General features: G+C 32.2%; 1 protein-coding gene across 1 annotated transcript; it reads left to right on the top strand.

The window, feature by feature from the left end:
- Nucleotides 1-1,054: 1,054 nt before the first annotated feature.
- Nucleotides 1,055-13,716, top strand: LOC127839637 (uncharacterized). Its single transcript, XM_052368022.1, has 6 exons — nucleotides 1,055-1,243; nucleotides 5,121-5,247; nucleotides 7,453-7,603; nucleotides 7,968-8,079; nucleotides 11,020-11,206; nucleotides 13,351-13,716. The coding sequence occupies exons 1-6, from the start codon at nucleotides 1,230-1,232 to the stop codon at nucleotides 13,573-13,575; spliced, it is 816 nt and encodes a 271-aa protein (XP_052223982.1). The 5' UTR covers nucleotides 1,055-1,229; the 3' UTR covers nucleotides 13,576-13,716.
- The last annotated feature ends 1,276 nt before the right edge of the window (nucleotides 13,717-14,992 follow it).

The raw sequence follows: 14,992 nt of genomic DNA, 5'->3' as shown, positions 1-14,992 counted from the left end.
GGGCGTTTTATTCACAGTGTCAAAGAAAATAAATACGCATGGACGCGTTTCTTTTGAATTACGATCACCTATACAAATACAACAGTTTGAACGTGAATACTTTTTTCCAAAATAAGAATATTGATTTTTCTGTCAACAAATAATCAAAGTAAAATCAATTTATCAATTATGTGTCAGTGTTTCCCATAATAAAGTATCTTTGATAAAGCGTACGTTTTTTTCTGGTATGAAAATTGTGTTATTTTTTTCATTCGAACTAATTCTGAAATCTTATTATGTATTTCGGTAGGTGTATTTCTGTTCAGATCGTTAATTTGTTTGCGGCGTATAATTATTTAACCACTAATAATCACATTTTTTAAGGAAGAAACATGAGCTATAAACTATGAGCATATTACACCATTTTTAAAGTCTCTGCAATATATAAGATTAAACAGAAAACCATGTAGGTCATTTTATATCTCAAAGTTATCATACTTTTTGTATCCAATATCGTACGATAAATTTGATATTCATGTTTACATAGCTCATTTGATATCAGCAGACCTATCTTGTTTACAAGAGATTCCTCGAAGTTCATGGCTGCAATGAAACGAAAGCAAAGTTACGGCCAAAGTCGTGGTTTTATCAGTATGCACTAAAATCGATTTAACTGATTAGATACCCGCGCAACGAGAAGCCATATCTCATAACATTAAAAGGACACGTGACGCCCAATTAATAAATGCAAACAACTCTTTGAATGTTCACTAAATTGAACCTACAATGCATTTTATTAGAAAGCTGACACTGGATGTGCTTTTCACCGTCCAAGCGGTATTACATTTCAGCAACATTCGGTTAACTATGCAAAAACATCCCCTTTGTTTATATGTAAGTCCATTTTATTTGCATTGAACTCCATTCTGTTTTTTAAATAAATGTATTTTACCAATTATTAAGAATGTGGAATAATATATATTTACGGTTTCCCAATTCACTATATTAAAACGGTATTCCCAATATACTAAATTTAAACGGTATTCCCAATAAACTATTTCTGTACCAAAGTTGCTACAAAAGTGTTAAGCATAACAATTTAATCTCCGTCCGTAAAATTAACCAGGTTTAGTTCTACAATCAAGCACATCAAGTGTTTATAATGTTATTAAAAATTCTTTAAAAAAAAGTACAGGAATATTTTTTTAAACAATTGCTTATAGACAGATTTTAAAACGAAACACAAAGAAATGAAGATCTTGAGGTTGGTCCATTTATTATAATTTGGTCTGTTGATCATAAAGTTCAATGTTATTTGAATACTGGACGCTTTAATACAAGGGCAGACGAATAACTGTAATATATCATAGCGTTATTCACATTAGAGATGATTAGGAATATATATAATTTAGACGCATGATAATGCATTCAAACCGTTTTGTGCACAAACTGAAGCCAAAACATGCAGTAAGCAATGGTTACGAAGTGGAATTTCCAATTATGATGGTTCACATGCTGTTTCATTTGAGGCAGAAAGACAGATAGACAGACAGACAGACAGACAGACAGACAGACAGACAGACAGACAGACAGACAGACAGACAGACAGACAGACAGACAGACAGACAGACAGACAGACAGTTTATTCAGACGTATACATAAGTACATCGTCTTCATAATAAAGTATACATATTATTTTCTGTCACGTAACTAGGTATAACAAAATAACATTACATAACGTTAAATAGACACTTACAAATACACATATTAATAAACTATCAAAGCGGTAATGAAATTACTGAACATAATTATTTAGAATCGCATTTCTTATCACAAGAACTTCTTTGATATATTTACATACATTGTAACTAACTGATTTGTCACATGAAACTAATCAAAGCGCTGAGGGCACTTAAGTTGTTTTCTATTGTAAGACGGAACTCATTTTTTAAAATTAATCGCAAGTTTGAAATAAACCAAGCCATTCAAATTTATAAAGAGTGTGTCTTAACGTTTTATCATCCTTATTTATTTTTTAGCGATCACTTCGACAAAATAAGAACACCATGGCCCTTTTTATACGTTCTGAAAGCATAGAAAGTATGATTAAAATAGTAATGAGAACTGAATTTAAAAACAATTTGCAATCACCATCTTATTAAATGAATATTGTTGGAATACCGAATACCTATCTCACTAAGAATATACTTCATGATGTTAATTCCCTGTTCAAAACTTGTGATTTTTGACACCATACACACATTAAAACTATACAATAAGATAATTGATAAAAATAAATATAAAATAAATCTGCGAGCAATACTTTATACTCACGGATTAGGTAGTCAAAACGACAGCCCTGTTAACCCGTACTTTGTTGTTTAAGCATTACTTGTCACCCTAGCCGTTCACACGGTGTCTAAAAATCTGACCTAAACATGGGAATGAAGCACTAATACGCCTTTTCTGCGTAGCAGTTTTAACCAGTTTTTCAAATTTGCTAACATAACTCCAGCAGACACGCATGAATATATTCGAATACAGTATTTCATAGGCTGTTTCGAGATAAAACCTCTGAACTTTTGCTACATCACTGTGTCTGTGCTCAGCGCAAAGGATGTAGCACTGGTTAGTGTAATGAATTCCGGACTATTCTTTGTATGTTCAAAAGACACAAATTGTGGCCCACTTATAATCCATCTCGCAGAATTTCAGGGTCGGTACTTGTTCACTTAATCGGCCGGGAAATATATAATTTACAATCGATAAACACATTTAAGCTGTGTAATTAAAATATTTGTTTACATTTCGTTTAATTGAATAATTGGCATAGTATATAACTTTAAGATGTATGTGCGTGATTTAAGATCAAACAACTAGGTTATTGTATATTCCAAAGTTATTCTTGCGACAGTTTTACATGCATGCTTATAAGGGGCATATTATAAATTATCAGACCTATTAATGTTTGTTAACGTGAGATGACATGTAGTTCACGGCTGCAATGAAACGAAAGCAAAGTAGCGGTTAAATTCGCGGTATACTTATTATACGAGGAAATAGCTTCATCTTATAATAAACCCACACAACGAGAGGCCATTACGCAATTTAGTCAGGATACACGTAACACCCAATTAATATATACAAATCAACGCTTTGCTAATTTACTGAATTAAAACTATAGTGTATTTTATCGGGAAACTGAAGTTAACACTGGATATCTACATTTCGGCTTCAAATTTTTATTTCATTTCAGTAAAATACGGATATCTATGCAAACATTTTCTTTTATATTTAAGTAAATTTCATGTTTATTAAACTTCATTCTGTTTTGAGAAAAAGATTTAAAACACCAGGCATTGATAATATGGACTGATATTAAAAGTTTCCCAATGTCATGTATTTAAATGGTATTCCCAATAAACAATTTCTGAATCAAAGTCGCGAATACGCGTTCCGTATAACATTTCAATCTCTGTCCGTAAAATAAACACGGTTTATTAGTAATTCAACAATTGAGCAAAGCAACCGTTTTGAACTTCAATTAAAGCTAAAAATAAAGTTAATGAAAAATTCTACTTAAGATATTGATTTTAGCAAATGCGAATAGCCAGATGATAAAACGAAATTTAAAGAAATGAACATGTTGAGGTAGGTTTAATCTTTATATTTTCTTCAAATGATCATAAAATTTAATGTTATTGATTGATTTTTAAATAAAATGTCAAAATTGCTTAACTGTTCTGAACAAATAACGATACGTAGGTAAAATATCAGATTATTATATAAAGAAAATGATTGAAATAGATATAATTAAGACGCATGTTACTGCATTAATATCGGTGTTTGCACAAACTGAAGTCAAAACATGCTATGAGTCATGGTTACTAAGTGGAAATATCAATTATGAAGGTTCTCATCAGTACTGTTTAGAAACATATGGCTGTTAGCGTCTTACTTATGATCCAGTTTTATCGAGGGGGATTTAACAAGAAGTACGTAAAATTTCTCAAAAGCAATATTAATTTTCGTAACGATCATTATTAGTTGATATTATTAGATGCCAAAAAATATACACATACATGCGTTTTTTATCATATCAACTAGGCAAATTATAATCTCCAAAGTAAAACTATTTTTAAAATATGACTATTAATTATTCAGCAAAGTTGTATAGTAGTCAAATGATTTGATGTGGGGAGGGGGGGCGTTAAACGTCGTTAAACGTTTGGCGTTCAAGTTGTGTACATTTTGAAATAAATGTTCAATTCACTCAGATTGGTTTTCTGTACCTTCTTCGTTACCTCATGCTAATCGCCAGCTGGTTATAGTCATGTTTGTGGAAGGGCGATTCAAAAATAATATGTATTGTATCACACGGCTAATTTATATCTTTTTTTGCGAAACGATCGGTGTGTATTTTTCACACCGACTTTATTCCGATGCAAATGAGTGTCTCGTATTTTTATAAAGATGAAAGACAACGTATGAATACAATTGTACACTAATAGTACTTCATATTATGTCGTTGAATTATAATTCAGGTGTAATAATGTTTATTTTATCATTACTTATCAATTAAATGACTAAACACATGTCTGTATGCATATGTCTTATATTATTGACACCAGTGTGCATTTGCATAACAAAAGAAAATACTGTTACACGTTCGTCCTTGGTCTGATATTCAAAGCGTCACGTGATATCTAAAAATAGAAGCAGTGTAGGTATTTTAAAACTGGTCTATTACTCCGACAAGTCGATTGCATCACGCTTTTGTCTATGCTAGCCCTACCAAATAATTAATTAATAAGCATATCATATCGCATTATTCATCTATTGAGCTGATTATGAACATTAGTTATTCCTGCGACCAAAAAACTTAGTTCGAGTCTGCTGTTCCGTTCAATAACACTTTGTAAATACCGTTTTCATATTCGGAACCGGTAGAATGATGTGTAATACAAAGGTCAAGGTTTACACATATACGAACATTCGTTGCCCCAAAATTCAATTTCATTACATGGACGTTCAGAAAATATGTTCAGTGCATTTGTATAATGCATTTTGTAGACCAGCTAATATAATTTTTTTTATAATTTAAATGTATATAATTATTTTATTGGCGAGTATTGTTACAGATTACTATTAATACTTGCCAAGCTGACATTAAGCTGTATGCAGACCTGTGATCCAACACCAGACCCATGCGCTAAACAAAATAATACGGCCTACGAGCGCGTGAAAGAGAGCCTACACAGTGTCAAGGTAGTGTGTTATACATACGTGAACATTTTTACAGTGTTGATAATTGCTTTCCATTATTTCTATATTTAATATATATTCTTGTTTCATAACGTTGCATAAAGCTGTCAGTGTATTACTGTCCACATTTTTGTTTTGATAGGTAATATATATAAGCTGAATACTGTTTGGTATGTAAAAAATCGGACAGTCTGAGGCCAACTGCGCTGAAGACGTTTCGATACTTTGCATAAGCGACATTCTTAGTTTTATATATCAATTTAAACATTGCCAACGTATTTCCTAATGCCCGCCTCGCACGCGGTGTCTATTATTAACATTACATGCTACTATTGTAGCGTAATTGAGTGTCTAACGTATTTAATTTAACTTATATAAACAAGACAAGTCTCTGAATGATTCATAACTATTTCTTTTATTTCTCTACCAAACTATTTTCTAACACCAATTCTAAAATATATATATATATAAGTTTCAATGTTTCTTTCAAATCTAACCGCAGAATTTCCTATCTACATAAAACATCTCGTTTTATACTGAAATACATATGAACATAAAATAACACTTTACCTTAGAACATATTTGATTGGTCAAAGCGTTCTACTGACTACTCGTTGATTTCTAATTGGTTTGGTCAAAGAGCTCCCTTACTACTTGTTACTTGCCGATTGACTGACCGCTAAAGTACTGTTCCGAATGAAGTAATCATATTATTCATGTGTTTACCCATTTATCGAATAATCCTTTCAGACATCTGATTTGACTACTTGTGGTGATAAAATGGTATTTTTGTAATCGTCTTCATCGAATAGTTCAATGGATTCGAGAGATAATTTAATAAGATTAGGATTTCCGCTGCAGTACTTTGTATGTCTTGTGCTAATAAGGTATTATTGTACTCATCTTCATCGGCATAGTTCAATGGATGTACGAAATAATTCAATAAGATAAGAATTCCCGTGTCAATACTTTTGACCATTTTATCAACTGGGAAACATTGTTAAATACACGTCGCTGAGTAACAGATTCATACATCTAGAGTATCTCATCTTTGACCTTTCAAATTGTTGATTTAGCATACTTTAACAATGAATGTCCAGGTATGTCTGGTTTCTACTTGCAAGAGATCTTAAATAAAGTTCTATTTTATGTATATTCTTATATTATTTATAATTTAACAAATAATAATAATTTAAAAATCCGATAATCATGGCCAATATATCACAAAGATTTATTACTAAATTTCCAAACTTCATTTATGTTATTATTTTTTCTAACATTCAAATATTTCCTTTATAGAACCCTTATTATTATACATGTAATATGTATCATTAATTACAAAAGTAATTTTATTTATAAAAATTAATGTAAATAAATTTTAATATTTTCTTATATTATTAAAACATCTATTTAATTTCTGAAATGCATACATGATTTTGTCATATTATTAAAACATCTCCTGATAATTTCTGACATACAGTTATGATAATTAAATTTGATTATAGATACTAAATTATACGGCTACATAAAAGATGGACCCCATCGTTAATTCGGGATTTGGAATTTATTAGCGAGGGTTTGTATTTCGCATACCGCTGCTACGAGTAAGACCACATATGCGAAGGAGGAAATCGTTGGTTATATATACCATGCCTGAAATACAGCTCTTTTTGTGGTTTCTGATGGTTGGCGAAAGTCTAATATTAACTTTATGTTAAATAGAGATATTATGGGCATTTTTCACTGTTGAATTGAGCTGAAAAGAATTAACAGGTGAAAAGAGATAGTTAAAATGTGGTTACTGACCAATTATCTACAACTAATCTTGCTACCAGTTGTTTATAAAAAATATATATTATATTCAATATTTTACGTGACTCATCCAGTCCTCTAAGCCGAAATGATCCGTAAATCAAAATAGTGCATTTGTGTCGTATGAAAGAATCTGCACTAAAACTAGATTTAAATTTACATCGTAAATCGAATTATTTCTGTCGTCAGTTGTCAAAACGAAAGCACGGTTGATATTCAAATGCATTATTTTGCTCTTTCCGGGATATTGTTTTAGTATGTTGATGCTGCATTAACAAATATTAGTGTATATGAAGTGAAACCACCAAAAATTAACAACGGTTGCGAAAGACACCTATTAACTGTAAGATGCCCATAATATCACTTTAAGTTTTTTCATTGTTTGTTATGTTGAAGGTCTGCAAGTATGACGCTACCGAAACAGAGCGACAGCTGAAGGGCGAGTTGGTTGATCATTGGAACGAGAAAACTGATATCGTGAAGCAGACAAAGATTCCGATATCGGACCTCCCGAAATTTCTTGATCATCTCCACGACGCATATGAAGGTAGACGTGTAGATAAGATTATAAACGTTTTGTTGGTGAATATGCCATATGCTTCTTCCTTAAATATTTTGAAAATTTCTTTGATGCTTGCATTTCGGGAATCTATTTCGTCTGTGCTTATTAACAATTGTATACTTAATCATAAAGTATTAATTATACTTTTATTTGAAATTTTGAAACTTCTATCAATAAGTTACAGATGAGGTTCTAGTGAAATTCTTACGATTAAGAGTTTCAATATTTTTTCAACATCTTATACGTACAAAATGATCGTAAAAGACTTTACGATCACAACATTTCTTCCAAATTAATCATTTAAGCATACATGGACCGCGGTCAATTTTTCGATTAATATAACTTTTAGGGATTGACGAAGGGACTAGAAAGAAGATGAATAGTGTGTTTTTCGCGAAAGGAGGATGGGAACACAAGTTGATGGAATGGAAAATGGTCAAAGGCGATGACGCCGTTGCAAGGTATTTTCGCCTTGTTATATAGAATAAACAACATGTTCATAACAAAGTATCCTCATTTCAATTGTATCAGCCTTATGGCAGTCTGTGCACACATTTATTAAGAAAATATACAAATGCATATTAATTTTGAATAATCAAACTTATCAGTAAAGAGTTGAAATTATTAAAGAAAACACTCAAATTTTACGTTAACGCCATTTGCATGACGTAAAGAAAATTACATATAGATTCAGTGCCCTGATTGCTGATAATGAATCAAGCAAATAAGCAACGTCATCGGCGCTGATTTCTCGATAATTAAAAATATGTACATTTGCTACTCGGTAGACAGCTTCCACTTTGGGATAAATTAACCGTTTATCACACTTTATGTGTATACAACGTTAAATAGATTATTCTTCTACCCACCATCCTTCTCCTACCCTTCGAAAAAAGAGCGGTTTATAACGTTTCACCTTTCCGTCTTTTACTCGGATGGATGGTTGGTCGGTTGGTCTATACACCATATCTTCAGAACGTTAAAATGATTTTAAATAGTTCAAAGATCAATGTCTCAATTTAACGATCATCTCAATTAGTGTGCTTGTTAGAAGACAGAAAGGTAATTATTGATTTTGAGGTAAAAAGGTGAAAGGTCAATATCATAGATGTTTTAACTAAAAAACATTCCGCTACGTTGAAATCGCTTTGACACACGATATGGTTAGTTTGGATGAAAGGAGGATGCCTAGTGATTAGGTCACAGGGCTTTCACATTGAAATTATGTGCCGATAAATATTTTACCTGCGATCATTGGTATGCTGAATACTTGATAGAAAGTTGATTTTGAGGTCACCAGTTCATTGGTCAAGATCAGGGTAACAGGAGCTTATATCATATATTTGGTTTGACATACGATCATCTAACTCGATATGCTGGTTATCGGTTTTTGGTGAACAGGTCAACGGTAAAAGTGAATGGGCCTACTGGACAAAATCTCTTAACAATTTCATATATTGACTATATATTGGGGGCATAAATGTTATACAAACTTACTCATAGTTATGAGTAAATTTATTATTCTCTATTCTCTAAATACTATTAAAATCTCATCATCTTTATAACCCATATCATCATCATTATCATTATCAAACAAATAATAAACCAAAGACAAAATAGGAGTGAGTGCTTGTATTTGACAGGACTTTCAACATATAAATGCAAAAAACAATTCTTCTGACGCCCGTATGTGTTGTATGTGCAATGGATATAGACCTCAACGGCACCGCTCAATTGATGAGCCTCGAGACGACTGGAAACAGTGTAACATCTTTGTTCAGGTGTATAAAGAACTGAAACGATACTATTTAAATGCTGTAGGGCATGTAATTATGAATTCTTCACATGCACATGTGTGTCATGTGAAAAAATGCAAATTTATTCATAACAATTAGACGTCATGTATATATCTCAAATAAAGAGTTACTGTTTGAATAAACTGATCCCGGCCGATGCCCAAAGTGCACACAGGACGCCCACAATGCCCATCAATCACGCTAACTTGCTTAAATATTATAAATTAACAATTGTGAAACATTAATTTGTTCAAAGAAGCTGCTAATATCTGCAAGATTCATCCATCACCACCAATCAAGAGAAGTGTACATGACTTCACGTACACCCCATACAATAATCAGTAGTAATAAACGATTCAGGTAAAACCGCGAGCGGGATACGCAACCCTACTGCCATTTTTGTTTTCTTATTTTTTCTTTTAATGGCAGGGGGACGTATGAGGACCCAAGGCTCGAGACCGGTGTCTAGGTGCCTTCATCACCTCCCGAAACCTCTAATTTTAGAGAAATCTACAAATAAGCAGCTATTATTATACTGTAAACATTAAGTATTATTTAGTAAAAAAATGTAATTAAAACATTATCAATTTCATTGCGCAAATTAACATAACAAACAAACATCAAAAGCATCCCGCACACACCCCGGACATCAACATAAAAACAAACAAATCACTCAAACCATAAAATCCATAAAGCACCTAAAAAGAATGTTAATAAATCATAAGTATTCCGAGAAATATATAAATGCATATGACGAACAGCTATATTAAACCGACTTCAACATCTAACCAGTCACACCAAAATGAAAATATTAAGTAATCGTACAATAAGAATGTCTTTAAAATTAAACGTTCATTACGAAAGACAACAAAAAATAATAACACTGAAATTTAAACATACCAATATTTCAATAAATATGCTGGAGGTACTATCTCCAGGAAGTGAGAGTCTCGAAAAACATGACACCCATAACTTAAAAAAACCTCATTCAAACACAATATTAAGTAAAAAATGAGTCAAAATAATCAAGAAAACTTAGCTGCTTCAGACTTAAATGAAAATGCACCCATCGTCTTTCCCAGTAAAGGAATCGGTTTGTGTTAAGATCCCATCTCACATGTACTAAAAACCGAACTGAAAATATACTGAATATAGACTTTATAATTGCAAAATTATAAACATAAAAGCAATGTAACCAATTATTTAACCATACATATGTTCATTAAGGGCGGGCGGGCGGGGTTATCACCCTTTCGTTTTCTTGCTCCATAACTTTGCCTGTCAAAAACAACCCTCGAATGGCGTCTCACTAGATGTGCAAATCATATATACCCCAAAACGAAAAACTCGTGCGCTTTCGCGCTAAAACATGCACACAAAACCCGTGCATTATACGCGCTAAACCATTACCATAATCTCTCTTCTAAATAACACGTATTAAACCATACTATACCGTATTTATCAAACCGAGAATAATTTCATATATGTAGTAATATTTGCATTTTTTTAATCAAATGATTGTGTAATGAAAGTCAACCGTATTACAACACGCAACCGTACATTTATATGTACGGAAAGCAGTAAACGTATTTATCAATTGATTAGGTATGGAATGATCGCCTTCGGACGCTCTCCCGACAAGGAGTTCGTGGATTGTATGTTTGTCATCTATAAGTTGGACTTCAAGGTACTTTGCATTCATGTTTTATCTATCATTCTACCACGGCACGTGACTTGTTTTCTATACACAAAGAAGAAAAACTACTGTTGGTTATTACCCCGATATACCAACGGTTGTTTAAAGTGACGTCATTTTGATTGTCCGCGCACATTTTATGAATGAAGACGACGTCATTTGATTGTAATTGTTGTGGTGACGTCACGTTTTCGCGGAAAAGTGGAGGACGTTCGGTTAATATAATTCTCATTTATAACCTTTAAATCGCGGATAACTTATTAATAAAATCGTGTTAGAATCGAAATAATCCACGGGTAACCGTTAATTATTGCGGTAATAACCAACGGTATGTCGTTCCGATGCTTGTTATCAAACCACTCGGGCTACGCCCTCGTGGTTTAATTCCTACGCATCGGAACTCCATACCGTTTGTTATTACCGCAATAACCAACGGTTACCCGTGGATTATTTCTTAATTATATAATATCTTGTTACACTGTTCATAAGCTGATTCTTCATGAGTATGTTACAAATGTGACATTTGGCGTGTATGTGTGTTGGTCTGTTCTTCTCTTCATGTGTAAATAAAGCAGGTTTGAATGTAATATTGATTATTTTTAGTTTGGGTCATCCAGAGGGTTATTGTCGCTACGAATGTTTTCCATACATGTGCGGATTAGATATAGCAATGAAAATTTGGTCATCATTTTGAGACAAAGTTCCCGTAAAAATAACTAGATCGAGATTCAGAGTCAAAATTCAGATATAAGAAGTCTTACCTATGCATTAACCTTTTTGTGAGTAAATTATGTCATTAAACTGAACTGTTTTTCTTAAAAACCAAGTAATTGAAAAACGTATACGTATCTGCGGAAAACGTTTATAAATTGCGTTTTACTAAACGTATAAATACGTTGATTTAAATATATTATGTTTCCTTAATAATTTTGACGATTATCTTGAATTCGTAATATCGGTATATGATGGTAGACTCTTAAATCTTGTCCTTAAGGGATTTAGCTGATACTTAATTTTACTTAATTTCATCGTGCCTCAGACAGATTTTATTTTTCTCTACAATATCTACACAAAGTTTGAATCAGGGTCGTTTTGGAGAGTACATAAGCCAATTGGTCATTGGGTCACTGGGTCAGTTATGTTAAGAAACTAGGTCAACATGTCGAAAAGTCGTGTTTCCACTTCGAATGTGCATGTAAGACTCGTGGACGAAATTGTCTTGTGCAGCTTTTACTTCGGTTAAAGTGGGGTCGAATTTAGCTCACTGAGTATAATTCTCGAATAATTTTAGAAGTTATCACTCTAGAAGCAACATTTATGATTGAATCTTAATAAGTGTTAGTGTGGAAGTTCTGATCTTGAAAATGTCTAAACCGAGTTTGAATTTGGGTCAACTGGGGAAAAATCATAGGTCAACGGATCAAATCTATAAAAAAAATGTTTTTAAAACCTAGAAGCCACATTAATAATTCAATTTGGATGAGTCTTGGTAAGAATGCTATCGATGGAATATCTAAACCAGGTTCGAATCTTTATCCGGTATCTCTATAACCTATGTCAGTAGGTCAAATCTAAGAAAAACCTTGTTGCCATTTGATTACTTTTCGTTGACTGCTTATCTTGATACCTTAAAGCGTTATTTCAAATTTAAATCAAGTGCAGTCAAAAACAAGGTAACCCGGTAAAATCTAAGAAAAACACATATAACCATTTTAAATGTTATGTTTATGATTAACTCTCTTCAAATCAAAACGAAAAACCTTATAAACACATTCAAACCCACGTTTCTGATTAAATATAGACTAAACTTGGTCTGAATGTTTTGACCAACTTCAGGTTTGAATCAAGCGAACGTGTTGACCAAGTAAAATCTTTTTTACAGTATTTAATTTTTATTTATAGATACCCAAAAGCCACTATAATGCTAGTTTTACCTTTGACTCAGACAGGCGCTTAAATGTTATGATGGTCCCCTTATTTATTTGAATAAAATTGCTATGATTGTGTATGCATGTGTGTGTTTTGCTTAATGCTGTGTGTGAGTTAGATGCTTGCCATTAGACCGTTTTAAATCCCAAACTATTGTTGTGTACGTTCTATGCACAAAAAGCAGGTCAACGAGCCAATGTACATATATATTTTTTAATGTTGTGAAGTCTGAAAATCTTTTGGGATGAGATTTTCGTCATATTATGAAGTTTCCAATTGGTTTATTTAAAATAATAAAATTTTCGTTACAGATTGCGCCGAAAGTTATTGTCACAGAGAACAAGCACTCTATGTTTTTCGACTTTATTAAATGGACGATCCATACTCAAGAAACCGAGGAACAAACCCTGGGTGTAAGAACCATAAAGGCATTTCAGAATTTTGTAAGATCAAAGGCGCTAAAGGGATTCGTCGAAGAAGGTCTCATAGAGCAAATCAATTATGTCGGGTCCTTGGATGAAATTCCAGACGCTTGATGGGCTGTTTATGCTGGTGCACGAGCGTTTAAAGCCTTATTGACTTTTGTGCTTATTCACTTTTATACATTCCGTTTAAAGTTAGTGGTTTAATTGTTTGTTTGTTGACTTCAACTGCGAGTGACAGCGGATCACACTTAATGCATTTTTACAAACAACTGGGATGCAAACATATCTAACACAAATGAAAATGTTATGCAATATGTTACAATTTTTGCAATGCGTGTCTTCGACTTTTTCAAATATAACAGTTTTTAGTTTTCACTGAAAACGTTAACGTTAATGTGTCGTGAGCGAACAACATGAAAATACTTCTTTTTGTAAGAATATCAAATGATTTAAGTGTTATAACATATGTAACCATAACACATTCGATTGCAACAAATTGAATTATTCTGTAGTATCCAGTAAAGGCAAAGAAAACAACTATAATCATATATAATCATATAGTTATTTAAGCATATTCCTAACATTTCAAACTTTCCTGTACTTTCTTAAACTTATAGTGTAGTGGGTTTTTAATTCAGGTATCTATATTAAATGTACCTATAGTACCTTTATGCCTTATTAAGTAAAAATGTACCAGTAACTCATTTTTTAGAATCATCGTCATACTCTTCGTTACTTTTATAAAACGTTCCATAAAATGATTATCATATTAATGTGAAATTTGATATTTTTCTATTGATTATTGACAGTAATATGTAGTAATATGTAGCATAGACACTTAATATTAAAAAATCATTTAATTCTAGCAATAATCGTTCAAATGGGCGTTCAATTCTGACACGAACAAACACTTGTTGTTATGGTTTTGTTACAATTAAGGTATCTCTATCACATGTACGAGACACTTTATTAAAGCTCTATTTCATAAAAATGTACTTGTATCTCATGTGGCTTATAAAATGTGTACAATTACATATTAAATAATTATTTTGATTATTTTATGTATATATTACATGTTTAAAGATCTGCACACACATAATTTCTTGCTAAGTAAATTGTAACGTATCTCGTTTTTTATATTTCTTTAAGAAAGTTATACAAATTATTTCAAAAGAATGTATAACAATATATTATATAATGTTAACAACTATGGCAAAACCGTTACTCAAACTTTACATTCGAAGTCAACGATTGTGTTAAAAAATGTAAAAATGTTCAAAAACCTCATATCGTTACTAAGAATATTAAACCAAAGTACTGACAGTACTGGTGTGACGATGCTTTTGAAGAAGATGGATATAAAAGCATCAATTTAAGTTCATCTACATCACCACAATTGTGAATTTTTTTATTGTTTGTCAAGTATCCGCATCCTTAATTTAAGATTTGGCATAGCTACAGTGTACATGGACTTTTAGACGATCCACAATTCTTTGTAAAACTATATTAACAACAAGAGGCTTTCTTG

This window comes from Dreissena polymorpha, chromosome 7 (genome assembly GCF_020536995.1).
Source record: "Dreissena polymorpha isolate Duluth1 chromosome 7, UMN_Dpol_1.0, whole genome shotgun sequence".
In the NCBI taxonomy this organism is placed as follows: domain Eukaryota; kingdom Metazoa; phylum Mollusca; class Bivalvia; order Myida; family Dreissenidae; genus Dreissena; species Dreissena polymorpha.
This window is presented reverse-complemented; position numbering and strand designations above follow the sequence as displayed.